Source organism: Borostomias antarcticus (assembly GCF_949987555.1).
Source record: "Borostomias antarcticus genome assembly, chromosome: 21".
In the NCBI taxonomy this organism is placed as follows: domain Eukaryota; kingdom Metazoa; phylum Chordata; class Actinopteri; order Stomiiformes; family Stomiidae; genus Borostomias; species Borostomias antarcticus.
Window position 1 is genome coordinate 7511717 of NC_140254.1, and position 14145 is coordinate 7525861.

At 44.4% G+C, this 14145-nt stretch overlaps 1 protein-coding gene across 2 annotated transcripts; it reads left to right on the top strand.

The window, feature by feature from the left end:
- Positions 1 to 671: 671 nt before the first annotated feature.
- On the top strand, positions 672 to 12677 carry cndp2 (carnosine dipeptidase 2). 2 transcript variants are annotated; one of them, XM_084454843.1, is made up of 11 exons: positions 672 to 715; positions 2223 to 2315; positions 3087 to 3393; positions 4650 to 4738; positions 7759 to 7959; positions 8438 to 8522; positions 9152 to 9312; positions 9535 to 9699; positions 9942 to 10083; positions 10497 to 10644; positions 11475 to 12677. In XM_084454843.1, exons 2-11 carry the CDS (start codon positions 2256 to 2258, stop codon positions 11539 to 11541), a joined length of 1425 nt encoding a protein of 474 aa, XP_084310969.1. In that variant the 5' UTR covers positions 672 to 715; positions 2223 to 2255; the 3' UTR covers positions 11542 to 12677. The 2 variants fall into 2 exon arrangements, with proteins under 2 accessions (XP_084310969.1, XP_084310968.1); XM_084454842.1 differs by having other exon boundaries at positions 673 to 736.
- The last annotated feature ends 1468 nt before the right edge of the window (positions 12678 to 14145 follow it).

The following is a 14145-nucleotide window of genomic DNA, read 5'->3' on the forward strand; positions in this document are numbered from 1 at the left end:
AGGCCTGGATACCTTCTCGCTGTGGGCCGACAGTACTATAGGTACTAGGTACTGCACCACTGTGCCGTATGTGAGCGATTCTGGGGTTTAGTGTCTGGCTCAAGGACACTTCGGCAACCACACCCACATATCAGCTGCTGCTCATCTCACAAATGCCGACCCTTACAAATGGGACAACATTGTAAAGGTAAATGAACAGGCTTTCCAAAGATAAGATACAATGCTAATAATACAGTGGCAACAGAGATATATAAACCTGTCAAAAAAGTCAGGATATATATATATATATATTTACTTGCTATAGGCATAGTCCAATACCACAATAGATTGAATTAGGATAAACCTGCTTTACCAGCAGTATTACAGGGAAGTCCAGCAGTTACAAGGGAATGACAGTACAGACAAGACTGTTGCAAGCTGTTGGTGTGCCATGCAGTCCTTGTTTAGAATGAGCGTTGTATGCGTTATATTATGGTAACATTTATACCTGTGGCGTTTGATAGAAATGTCGGAACAAATAGCTAAAAGAGTTGTAGTTGAGTTCACTTAGTCACAAGTACCCCCCCCATTATGATAATTGTACACACCACAGAGAGAGAGAGAGAAAGAGAGAGAGAGCGCTCGTGGAAGTTAAAGGGCCGATGATTGGTCGAACACATTGCCGACCAGGAAGTACACTCTCCAGTCCGTGGAATGTGGATTCAAAGCGTCAACAGTGAGTTGACGAAACTTTGAGGTGAAAGCTATGTACTAAACTATTGCTACTTAGCCTACTCTGATTGTCCGGGCATTTCTCGGAATCCCTCTACTTAGTACTAGATTATTTTGTATATAGCTATATATATATATATATATATATATTGTTATCTGACTGATATTTTGAATGCTAACTAGGCTAGCTTTGCCACTGGCTGTTCATGATTATCGAGTCATTCATTGTGCTGCACTGACTAACGTGAACGCGAGCTAGTTAGCCTAGTTACTACCTAGCTACGTTATCCCACACTGGAGAACACCTAAACCCTAAAGACCTTTGGGCTTTGACCTAAAATGCTTTAAACTGTAAACGCTATGGCTATTGTAGTACTAATAAGCACGTACGTAGCTAGATTGAGTTTCTAGCTAGCTAGCGAACGCCCTGTTACCGTCAATGTAATGTACCTATGAATGCGCTTCCTCGGCCCGTTCGTCCGAGTCTACAGACTCTTCTCCCCGAGGAGAGACTGACTCTTCTCCCCGAGGAGAGACTGACTCTTCTCCCCGAGGAGAGACTGACCGAGACTGGTGACGCGAGGCTACTCGGACGAGCGGGCCGAGGAAGCGCATTCATAGGTAAATGGTAAATGGACCGCACTTATATAGCGCTTTTCCACCTTAGCGGCACTCAAAGCTTAAATTGCATTGACAGTAACAGGGCGGTAAGATATCGCCCTGGACCAGGTCTACATTAAGATATGATGCTGACGCTGATTTGAAGGAGTGAACAAAATAAATGTATTGTTGTTATTATTATTATTAAAATAAATACAGTGTTGCTCACGTAGACTATTGCAACAAGTGGTGTGTATAGTGGCTACTGTAGTATATTTTAATAATCGCTCTAATAGTTTAAGGCAGCTGTGCTTAGATTGGTTAGTCTACTTTGGGGTAAACATGTCTCGAAGTGTCTAATATCACTTTAATAGGAATGTGTTAGAAATATCCTTACTTTGGGGGAAACATTTGAGAGGCTCAAACTGTCTATTCTCAGGAAGTGGCTTAGGTTTCTCAAGTAAACTATTAAATGTGGAGACTAGTTATGCCCATATGAATGAGGAGAGACATATGAAGTGTGACCATATTGGACTAACCAATATGATTCGAGCTGGTATGGGGTATAAACCATTGTGTGATTGAATTGTAAGCCAGAGTCTTATCCTGATCTGGCCTGGCCTGGGAATGATCCATCTGTCTGCAGCAGAATAATATCGATGTGTTTTGATTAATAAAACAATATTAAGCTAACTCATCTGGCCCTCTGCAAACCTTTCTTTACTCCATCTAAGCTTGAATTAATTAACTACACTACATAGTTGCTCAACTTATTGCAGTTTGACATCAGATAGTGTCACACGTCGGTCGACTTGGGAGGAGCTTATGTAGGTCCTTTGACTCGTGACTGTGGAAAATCCACTGCTTCCTCTCTGTTCATCACCCTCTCTCTGCATTGTCTATCCCTTTAGCTCTCCAGCTGGATTTGGTAACTGCAGGAAAAGATGGCTCATCTTCCAGCGCTTTTTAAGCATGTTGATGAGCACCAGGAGCTCTACATCGAGGTGAGACTATCCGGCCAGAGTTATTCTTTGGCTACTTTTACTGACTTTGTAATGCACTTTGGTTAGGCTGATATTGGTCTACCGCACCTCATGTTAAGCTCGAACACTTTCTTATCTTTTTAACCTTGTCATCGTTCCTCCATTACTTTGTAAGGGCATTGCTAGCTACATAATCTCAACCTGTCTGCTTTCACCTGCCTCAAATTCAGCATTGGATTAGTAATCATATGATTATCTTAATACATTATTTTATAGACCTGTGTGGTTCAGAAACAACAACAATAACAACAATTCAATAACACGCCTCGTTTTGTGTGAGCGGTTTTGTTTTTTGCTGCTTGACTGGACAAGCATGGCCCAAGTGTTGCGTTAGTGTTGCGTAAGAAAGGACACCATGAAGCAGGCCTGGTCTCGTCCACTTGGCTGACTTCTCTGAACCCAATGTATAAATATGCTAATCTGTAGATGGAATAAGACGACACAGGATTTCAAATCAAACTTTGTGTATAGCGCATTTAATACACAGAGGCCCCACCCCTACATATTCCAGAGGGAAGAAAAATAAACAGTTCACCCAGGGGCCAGAAAGGTGAGCTGTAAAAATTCTTCCCTGATCTCTCTCAACGAGACGAAGACGAGAGAAAATAGAATAACCCTCAATAACAAAATTCAAAGAGTTTTATTCAGGTTTCCAAGTGCTAGTTTCACTAGTGTTGCAGTGGTGTCAGTCTGAGCGTGTGGTGCTTGATCTCCTCGTCTTTCTCCCACCAGCGTCTAGCTCAGTGGGTAGCGGTGCAGAGTGTGTCCGCTTGGCCAGAGAAGCGTGGCGAGATCAAGACGATGATGGAGATGGCGGCCAAGGACATCGAGAGGCTGGGGGGCACAGTAGAGATGGTGGACATCGGCAAACAGAAGCTTCCCTCCGGGGAGGAGATCCCTCTGCCCCCCATCGTCCTGGGCCGCCTGGGCTCCGACCCAGGGAAGAAGACGGTCTGCATCTATGGTCACCTGGACGTCCAGCCGGCCCACAAGGACGATGGCTGGGATACAGAGCCTTTCACTCTGGTGGAGAAGGATGGTGAGTGTGTTCTGCGTTCAGACTCCCTCTGAGAAGTTGCTGGGAAATGTTTCCTACTTAGGAGTTAAACCGACCAAGCCGTCTCTGGTACCCTGGGCACCCACAGCCCGATCGCTGTTCAAGTTCCATCCCAACGCGCCTGCTAGACGCATGTGAAACTACAGGTAGCCAAATCACAGGAGGTAGCATCCTGACATTGTCTTTCAAAGCCTCTAAATCTGTGTCCTATGGTCTATGATGGAAGGGTTCAATTACTAGGCGCCCTATTGCAGACCTTAATTATCTGCTGCATGGCCACGTAATCATGGATACAACAGTCACAGCATCTTCCAGCCACTGGTCCATTACAGAATTAGAGCATCTTTCATCATGTATAAATGCTATAAAGTTGTCTTGGTTTGCACATAATTGACTAGCCTACGTGTGGTGTGATGTGTGGTACCGTAGCCAAAAGTCAAACACAGGCATATCTCAGTTTATTGCATGCAAATGTCCAAAGTTCACCGCAATTGACCCAAAGACTTTACAGAGTATTTATGTGTTCAGAGTCAGCAAAATAGGTTTGTTCAAGTACTATACGTTTTCAATTTGTGTAAAATTCCCCTCACTGAATGGTCAAGTCGTAGGTAGTCCTAACCCTACCTCCTGATGGCATATTAATCCTGTTTCTCACATAGCCTACATGTCTGAAACATCCAGATCACTGAAAACCAAACAATGAGATTCTTAGTTGGTGGGAGTTGCATAAAATTCTCTTTTTTTGTGGACCTGCGACATGCTGGCATCACTCACTAAAAGGTTATTAAAGACTAATTATTATGTTCAAATGATAAGAAGATATACATTGATTAGAGTGAGACTTGCAGTCTCAAGCATTTTCAGTGTCAGTGTGTCAAAAGGGGACTTTAATTCAACTGTGTGTGAAGGGAAATAAGCACTTCCTGATATAAAGGTTGCCACATGTGTTGTCCCGTGACTGTCAGCTGACTGATGTCATGCTCACAACTGAGGAACAGAATCCTGTCCCTTTTTGATGACAGTATCCTGTCCCTTTTGATGACAGAATCCTGTCCCTTTTTTTGGCCGGAGTGGCACGACAGGAAAAGTAGTGGTTACAGAGAAAATACAATAGGCAATGCTCTAACTCACTCACACAGGCATACACCAATTCAAGTCTCTAATTACATTCCAAATATAAAACCTTGGCACCCAAGTCTTATTGTTATCACCATGATTCATCCTCTGTGTTCTTGTAGGGAAGCTGTATGGCCGAGGCTCCACAGATGACAAGGGACCAGTGTTGGGTTGGTTCAACATTATTGATGCCCATCAGAAGATTAAACAGGTACAGCACCTCAAACTGTTCTTTATTTGAGTCTGTCTGGAGTTTTGATACCATGATTTCTGACCTGGACGGACATCTGGGCGCCCCAAGTCATTCCTGACCTTGTAAGCTGCTGGTTGTCACCAGTCCTATAATGATAGTGTTAAGAGACTTAATCACACATAGGGCTGGGTATCGATTCGAATTTCAAGAATCGTTTCGATTCCGATTCACAAGGTTCAGAATCAATTATCACGATTCGATTCAATATCGATTTGGTTAGTGTTACTAAAACCTGTTTTTTTCTTTTAGCTGTGACCTTAATTACATGACTGCCAAGTTATGCAACACATCAATACTACGGCTGGGTATCGATGCTGATTTCCAAAAATGAATGAATGAATCATTGAATGAATTAATGAACTGTTCATTCCTTAATTTATTCATTCATTCATTAAATAAAATATTGATTTTGGGATTCATGAATCGATTAATCGATTTTTCTTTTTAACCCAGCCCTATATACAAGACGTACAATATTGATTATACTGTTAACCTAATCAGACTACACAAGACACATAACACAATATTGATTAACCATTGTATTGAGATTCTGGATAACTTCACACACTAAAGGTGTTCCCAAAAACTGGGTTGTATTTTCTGACGTTTGCCTTGGGTCACCTGACCTGCTAGTCGGGCTTTAGAAGGCTCCCTGACAAGGATGGATGTAAGGCCTTTGTATTCTGATAAGGATGTGAAGGTGGTGGGGGCAACAAATGTATTTCTAACAATTATATTGTTGCTGTATAGAATTGATAGAGGCCCATGGGGCTATTAAATATTAATTGTGTGCGTGCACGTGTGTGTGTGTGTCTACAGGTGCAAGCAGTGAAAGATCACACACAGTACAAAATAGGACTAAGCAATAGAATAGGATTAGGGAAGATGTCATTTGAGTACCCAGAAGAGGGAAGATGTAGCAGACAGGAGTCAATGTCCGAGTTGGGAGCGGAGTACCGCAGACACGTTTAACGAGCAGAAGGGCACAACTGGTAGAACGCCCAGAATTATATTGAGCCACTTATTCACCAAGATAAGACATGAGCTCACACCTTGTTTATTTGCTACTATAAAGGAAACTGTCTCTGAATGTATCTTTGTATTTTGATCCTCAACTCGCTGGGGGCTAGACTACCTGCAAGCTTGCAATAAATCTGATTACCTGCAAGCTTGCAATAAATCTGATCAAAGGTGCATTGGTCTCCAGGACGTTTTTGTCACAGACTAGACTCTCACCCATCAAACCTTGACGAACATTTTGAGGTCCAGAATGTACACTATGTAGACAAAAGTATTTGGACACACCTCTTAATCATTTAATTTAGGTGTTTCATTGCCACAGGTGTATACAATCAAGCACCTAGCCATGCACTCTGCTTCTACAAACATTTGTAAAAGAATGGTCGGTTCTAAAGAGCTCACTGAATTCCAGTATGGTACTGTAATAGGATGCCACTGTTGCAACAATCAGTCACGTCAGTTCGTGAAATCTCTTCCATCCTTTTTGCAAAGTTTGAAAATTGCAAAGTGGAAGCGTTTAGTAACCACAGCAGCTCAGCCACGAAGTGTCAGACCAGGTAAAGTTACAGAGCGGGGTGGCCGAGTGGTGAGGCGCATGGTGTGTAAAAATCACCAACGCTCTGACGCCAATGAACTGCAGAGCTCCAAACCTCCTCTGGCATTAACATCAGCATTAACATCAGCACAATAACTGCACCAGGAGCTTAATGACACAGTTTTCCATGGCCGAGCAACTGCATGCAAGCCTTACATCACCAAGCGCAATGCCAAGCGTTGGATGGAGTGGTGTAAAGCACACCGCCACTGGACTCTGGAGCAGTGGAAACGTGTTCTGTGCAGTGATGAATCACAATTCTCTATCTGGCAGTCTGATGGATGAGTCTGGGTTTGGCGAATGCCAGGAGAACATTACCTGCCTGACTGCATTGTGCCAACTGTAAAGTTTGATGGAGGAGGGATAATGGTCTGGGGTTGTTTTTCTGGGGATGGCCTATGCCCAGGGCTGAAAATAATAATACCCCAGAGCACAAAGCAAGGTCCATAAAGGCATGGTTGGGTGAGGTTGTTGAGGAAGAACCTGACTGGCCCACACAGAGCCCTGACCTCAACCCCATCGAACACCTTTGGGATGAACTAGAACGGAGATTGTCAGCTAAGCCTTCTCGTCCAACGTCTGACCTCAAATACTCTGGATAAATGGGCAAAAATTCCCACAGACACACTCAAATCTTGTAGAAAGTCTTCCCACAAACACACTCAAATCTTGTAGAAATCTTTCCCAGAAGAGTGGAAGCTGTTGTAGCTGAACAGGGGGGACCAGCTCCATATTAATGCCTATGAATTTAGAATGGGATGTCATGAAAGCTCCTGTAGGTGTAATGTGTAGGTGACCCAATACCTTTGTCCATATAGTGTATCATCTTGTCAGTGCCAAGGTAAAAACTCCGCCACCATGAAGTTTGGTTATGGTGATTGATTACTCTGTTCACATCGGTGTTGTCAGCAACATCGCTGGACAAAGGTCCTCAAGAAATCTGTCCATTTTAGCCAGTTCTTATCAATACTTTGTGTTTAATGATTAAACTGACCTCTGTCTAACTACTGCAGTAGCACTTTGACATGATGGAAATCATGGAGTGTAATTTTAATCGAAGCAAACTCAGTGGACAAACAACATTAGAGTTTATGAATAAGTAGACCAAAATGATTAGTGCATTACAAAAGGATTCACTCTTCTGCTCTCTTCAGATTTTAAAATTGTGATTTATTCAATGACACCTTATTGATTAGGAATCATCAAGTAGGACATCTACAGAAATTATGAGGACCAGAGAATATTGATTGGTTACTGGTTCTGTACCTGTACCATTGTCAATATTATATCGGAATGAAACTTCTCTATACTGTATCCCCAATACCCTCTGAACTCCCAAGCAATTTCATTTCCATTTGAACAGGAACTTCCCATCAACATCAAGTTCTGTTTTGAGGGCATGGAGGAGTCTGGGTCAGAGGGCTTGGATGAACTGGTCTTCTCCCGCAAAGACACCTTCCTGAAAGACGTAGACTACGTCTGCATCTCCGACAACTACTGGCTGGGCAAGACCAAACCCTGCATCACCTACGGCTTGAGAGGAATCTGCTACTTCTTCATTGAGGTGAGGGCTGGGACCCATATAGTAAAGGCATTTACAGTATATATCATTGGTATTGTTGCAGGGTAGAGTACAGAGTTGCACATATGTTGCGTATTTACGATTGTCGTTTGAACATTGTTCGTAACAGAAGGCGTCATTGTTCCTTCTCTGGTGTAAGTCTCTGAATTAGACTAGATGTTAAAATGGTCTTACCAGCTCAGTGGCCTTGTGGTTAGGGTGTCCGCCCTGAGATTGGGAGGTTGGGGGTTCGATACCCGGCTGAGTCTAAAAATGGTACCCAATGCCTCCCTGCTTGGCACTCAGCATCAAGGGTTGGACTGGGGGAAGTCCCTGCGTCATGTCCAGGGGGTGGACTTGATCATCAAGCTGCCTCATGCTAAGGATCAGGAGATAGTCTCCTGCCCTATGGGCCACCAGACTCGAGAGCCATTGGTTCTCAAGGCTACGTCTTCTTCTCTTAAAATGCTCTTGGTCACAGATGGAGTGCTGCGATAAGGACCTTCACTCTGGCGTGTTTGGCGGCTCCGTGCACGAAGCCATGACCGACCTCATCGCTCTTATGGGTGAGCTTAAGTTTCGTGGTGGAAGCTTAGTGGTTGTTGTTGTTGTTGTGTTGTTTGTTGTGTGTGTGTGCGTGCACATGATAGTCTGGAATCCTTTTCCTGAATTCACAATCCGTCTGGGATCTTGCTATCACAGCAGTTCATAGAACACTACTGTTACTGGGGATCAGGAGTTCATAGAACACTACTGTTACTGGGGATCAGGACTTCATAGAACACTACTGTTACTGGGGATCAGGAGTTCATAGCACACTACTGTTACTGGGGATCAGGAGTTCATAGAACACTACTGTTACTGGGGATCAGGAGTTCATAGAACACTACTGTTACTGGGGATCAGGACTTCATAGAACACTACTGTTACTGGGGATCAGGAGTTCATAGCACACTACTGTTACTGGGGATCAGGAGTTCATAGAACACTACTGTTACTGGGGATCAGGAGTTCATAGAACACTACTGTTACTGGGGATCAGGAGTTCATAGCACACTACTGTTACTGGGGATCAGGAGTTCATAGAACACTACTGTTACTGGGGATCAGGAGTTCATAGAACACTACTGTTGTAGCTTCCTAGAGAGGAATGACAGCAGGTTTACTGTGCTCTGCCACTGCCCCCCTCTCTTAGGCTCCCTGGTGGACAAGAAGGGGAAGATCCTGGTTCCGGGCATGTACCAGGACGTGGACCCCGTCACGGACGAGGAGAAGCAGCTCTACGAGAAGATTGAATTTGACTTGGAGGAGTACTGTAGAGACGTGGGTGCCTGCAAGCTGCTGCATGACACCAAGGTCAGTGCAGCACACTGGACGTTTGGACATCTGCTCTTCGTGTATTACACATAAAACGTACTGGACTGCCAACAGTGAGGCTGGTTAAAGAGCTTATCGTCTGAATATACCACATAGACTATGAAACAAGATGTTGGTGTGCAACAGTGATTATGGTCTTATAACAAACGGCTTTACATAACTTGATGTCAAGATGTGACCCGGTTACTTCCTGTTCCCTAGGAGGGAATCTTGATGCACCGCTGGAGGTACCCCTCCCTCTCCCTTCACGGCATCGAGGGGGCGTTCTCCGACGGGGGCGCCAAGACGGTCATCCCCCGCAAGGTCACTGGCAAGTTCTCCATCCGCCTGGTCCCCGACATGGACCCCAAAGTGGTGGAGAAACAGGTACCGTAGGAGCTGAAGGCTCAGGGAGAAAAGAATATGAAAAGGAAAAGGCGAGAGTACATATTACATCAAGAAATTCAGTCACTGTGTTATACCTTTTATTTGTAAGACACCGTGTCTCCAGCGTGTAAAAATATATTTACGGAGTGACCAAAATCTTCACTGTCGCTGTCTAGTGAACAATTTATATTTCACAACTTGCTCACTTGATTCACTAACTTCCTTAATCCAACCCCATCAAGGTCATCAGCCACCTAGAGAAGACGTTTGCCGGGCTGGAGAGCCCCAACAAGCTGAAGGTGTACATGGGCCATGGGGCCAAGGCCTGGGTGTCCGACTTCAACCACCCCCACTACATGGCTGGTCGAAAAGCTATGAAGACCGGTAGGACACAGTCCCACTCACACACAGAGAATCTGTTCAGAATGCAGCCTAGATTTCCACAATGGAAACCAACACAAACATTACACTGGAAATCACTCAGCTCAGTCAGTCTAGCTGAATCTTTGCGGTGTTATAATGAACTAGGTGTTGTTTTCTGGTGATCGCTTGAATATCTTATGGGCACAGTTAATAGTCTTACACGTCAGGGAATAACTGAGCAAGTGGGCTTTTGTGTAAGATTGCAGGTTTGAATCCATGGTGTTAACGCCACTTATCCCCTCTCTCTCTCTCTCTCTCTCTCTCTCTCTCTCTCTCTCTCTCTCTCTCTCTCTCTCTCTCTCTCTCGTATCTTTCTTCTTTTTACCCTCTTCTCTGGTTTTCCTCCCTTGCTCTTCGCCCCCGGCCCGTGGCAGTGTTCGGCGTGGAGCCCGACCTGACCCGTGAGGGAGGCAGCATCCCCGTCACCCTGACCTTCCAGGAGGCCACCGGCCGCAACGTCATGCTGCTCCCCATGGGCTCGTCTGACGATGGAGCGCACTCGCAGAACGAGAAGCTCAACCGGTAGGAGCCCCCCTGTCAGCGGACATGATGCTGGCAGGACCAAGGTTGCCAGATTGGTTTGATGTTTTTACGGCCCAATAAGTGCTCAAATTCCACCCTAATTGATAAAAAAAACGCCCAGTTATTACATCTACAGTCTGATCCGACTTCTCACTCAATATAGAACTTAGGGCAGGTGAATTGGCAACACGTTTGAACTATGTACATTCAGTGAACTTGCTCATACATGAAGGAGTCCCAACGTCCATCAGGGACAGTGGAACGTTGCAGACGTCTTGCAAACGCTGCCTAGACCTTGGTACAGCAAGCGGGCAATCTGCCAGTGCAGCCAGCCAGGCGCTAGGTGACATTTTGGTAGCGCGTGTGTGGGTGGCCGTGGTAATAATGGTAGCTCTCCTCCAGTTGTGTTGAAATAATAATATATAAATCCGCCCAACTCATGGGAACCAGCCCAAATTCTGTCCATCCGCCCAAGCCTGTTTTTCCCTGCACAATGTAACCCAACCAGTCCAACTATTGCGGGAAACCGCCCAGTCTGGCAACACTGGACAGGACAGACGGTATCATGATGAGGAATGATCCCTACTCTGATGAGCCGTCCCTGGAGGTGGAGATTAAAGAATGTTGTAGTGTGTCTTGATGAATCCATGGGAGCATATGTGTAGTATGTACAGTGTGAACACTGTCTTTTGGATGTCTAATTTGAGATTGGTAAATCTGAACTTTTTAGCCTGTGGCCTGTCAAGGCTGAGGAGTCATCTTCATCTCCAGAATAAGAGTTTGTGTGACTGTGCACTCTTTCACTTTCTATTGTGTTCATTCATTTCCAGATCCAACTACATCCAGGGTACCAAGATGCTAGGCGCATACTTCCATGAAGTGTCCCAGTTGGAGTAAACGGACTGATTCCACCAAGATATATACAGATATATACAGCACCTCCATCTCTGAATCTGTGGAGCCAGCTGGTTAATTTAGCTACAAATGATATTAGTAACTGTGACAATGTGTTTTGAACAGGGGGTGCCGAAGGCCAGGGACTTCACTGGGCGGCTGGGGGTGGGACTTAAGTTAGCAACTGAATGTGCATATAGACGCTTAACTAACAACATTGATTATGTTAACCGACAACATTGATCATGTGAAATGACAAGATTGATCATGTGAAATGACAAGATTGATGCTGTTAAATGACAAGATTGATACTGTTAAATGACAAGATTGATACTGTTAAATGACAACATTGATACTGTTAAATGACAACATTAATCATGTTAACTAGCAACATTGACAATGTTAACTAGCAACTTTGATAATGTTAAGGAACATTGATGATGTTAATTAGCAGCATTGATCATATTAAATTATATTGATAATGTTAACTAGCGACATTGACTATGCGATTGGTAGGTATCATCCTCTTCCTGCAGAGCCAGTGTAGCATGTCAGTATGGGGTATTTCAGTGCCTATACACAAATACAGACTAATTTGCTCCATTTGGAGAATATTCTTTATGCACCCAAATATCGGACCTAAGGGCTTTGAGGTTTTATATTTGATTCTTTTTGTATCTTAACTAAGTTATCTGCCCAGTTGGGACACTGCTAAAATGGCCAGTGTCTTAAAACCAGCATTTAAGTGTTAAAATGTTTTCAGCCATGCCATCACCTGCCAACAGTGGGTGCATGTTGAAGTATTCAAAGAGTATATGTAATTATTCACAGGTTCTGCCTTAAGTATAACCCAATTTATACTGTACCATCAGTTCATAGCTGAAATATGCAAGGTTTTATTTGATCTGGATAATTGAAAAGAAAAGAGCTTGAACATCCACTATGCAGACCAGGTGCAGGACAAACCAGAGGAGTGAATGAGAACAAAAATATTCTGATGAAGATCGCTATGATCGAAACGTTAAAATAAACAGTCCATCATCTCTATGCTCCAGTGTGACGGTACTCTTTATTTGAGCTGGAACGTCACTTAACGTTGACGTGCATCTTTGTCTCTGTTCACTGTGAAATGAATAACATCCAAGCCAGTATCCAATAAAACAAGTAAAATCAGTGTTGATGTTGGTGTTTTGAAACTTTCATACAGGAGGTGTGGGAGATGTCAGTCAAAGGATGCTTCCTTAACTTCAAGTGAGGTTTATATCTGTAATTGTCTAAATTTAAAACATTTTCTACATTTAAATTTGACCTTGATCTTAAGGGGAATCCAGCAGTGACTGGGGGGGAGTTGGGAGGGGTTTTGGATTAAGCTCAAAAGTGACTTAATTGGGTTGATATTCCAGCTTAGGTCATACTTCAGTTTTTTGCCCCAGCAGGGGTATCCTTGTGTGGACAGGTGGTCATAACAGCCCCATGCTGAAACCTTACTGCAAGACAAGTTGGTCAAATTAGAATGGGACATCCTGTTTCCTGATACTCTGAATAAACTGATGTGTCATTCCTGAGCAAGACCATTTCCAAAACCTACACGGTCCAATCATGACCGTCACTTGGTATGAGTATGAGTCACTTGGTGATCATTTTGCAGAGGACCTGTCTGTCTGCAGGCGTCCTCCAGTCATCCTCCCCCAACATCAGTACAGTAGACAGGAAGTCATCACACGGAGGCCACAGCCCAGCATCAGTAGACAGGAAGTCATCACACGGAGGCCACAGCCCAGCATCAGTAGACAGGAAGTCATCACACGGAGGTCACAGCCCAGCATCAGTAGACAAGAAAAGGTAGGTTGCTTGTCCAGTCTGGTTACTTTTCTTCGCCCGGTGAATGAAGTGGGAGTGGATGGTCAGGACAGGAAGTAAGTCACGTTTACATAAAGCACCTTTAACAGAGCAGGGTGATTGAAGTGTTTCATGTACTAAATGGTTTAAGAAGTTAGCCGCCTGAGGATGGGGTAAGACGGTAGGGTTAGGGTGTTAGTGTTAGGGTGTTTGTGGTAGGGTTAGGGTGTTTGTGGTAGGGTTAGGGTGTTTGTGGTAGGGGTAGGGTTAGGGTGTTAGTGTTAGGGTGTTTGGGGTAGGGTGTTTGTGGTAGGGTTAGGGGTAGGGTGTTTGTGGTAGGGTTAGGGTGTTAGTGTTAGGGTGTTTGTGGTAGGGTTAGGGGTAGGGTGTTTGTGGTAGGGTAAGGGTGTTAGGGTTAGGGTGTTTGTGGTAGGGTTAGGGTGTTTGTGGTAGGGTAAGGGTGTTAGGGTTAGGGTGTTTGTGGTAGGGTTAGGGTGTTAGTGTTAGGGTGTTTTTGGTAGGGTTAGGGTGTTAGTGGTAGGGTTAGGGTGTTAGTGTTAGGGTGTTTGTGGTAGGGTTAGGGTGTTAGGGTTAGGGTGTTTGTGGTAGGGTTAGGGTGTTTGTGGTAGGGTTAGGGTGTTAGGGTTAGGGTGTTTGTGGTAGGGTTAGGGTGTTTGTGGTAGGGTTAGGGTGTTAGGGGTAGGGTGTTTGTGGTAGGGTTAGGGTGTTAGGGTTAGGGTGTTTGTGGTAGGGTTAGGGGTAGGGTGT

Bases quoted from the DNA above. Each gene is read 5' to 3' on its own strand.
- cndp2 (XM_084454843.1), top strand. From the start codon at position 2,256: ATGGCTCATCTTCCAGCGCTTTTTAAGCATGTTGATGAGCACCAGGAG. The intron at 3,394-4,649 runs GTGAGTGTGTTC...GTGTTCTTGTAG, and splicing joins CACTCTGGTGGAGAAGGATG to GGAAGCTGTATGGCCGAGGC. The intron at 4,739-7,758 runs GTACAGCACCTC...CCATTTGAACAG, and splicing joins CCCATCAGAAGATTAAACAG to GAACTTCCCATCAACATCAA.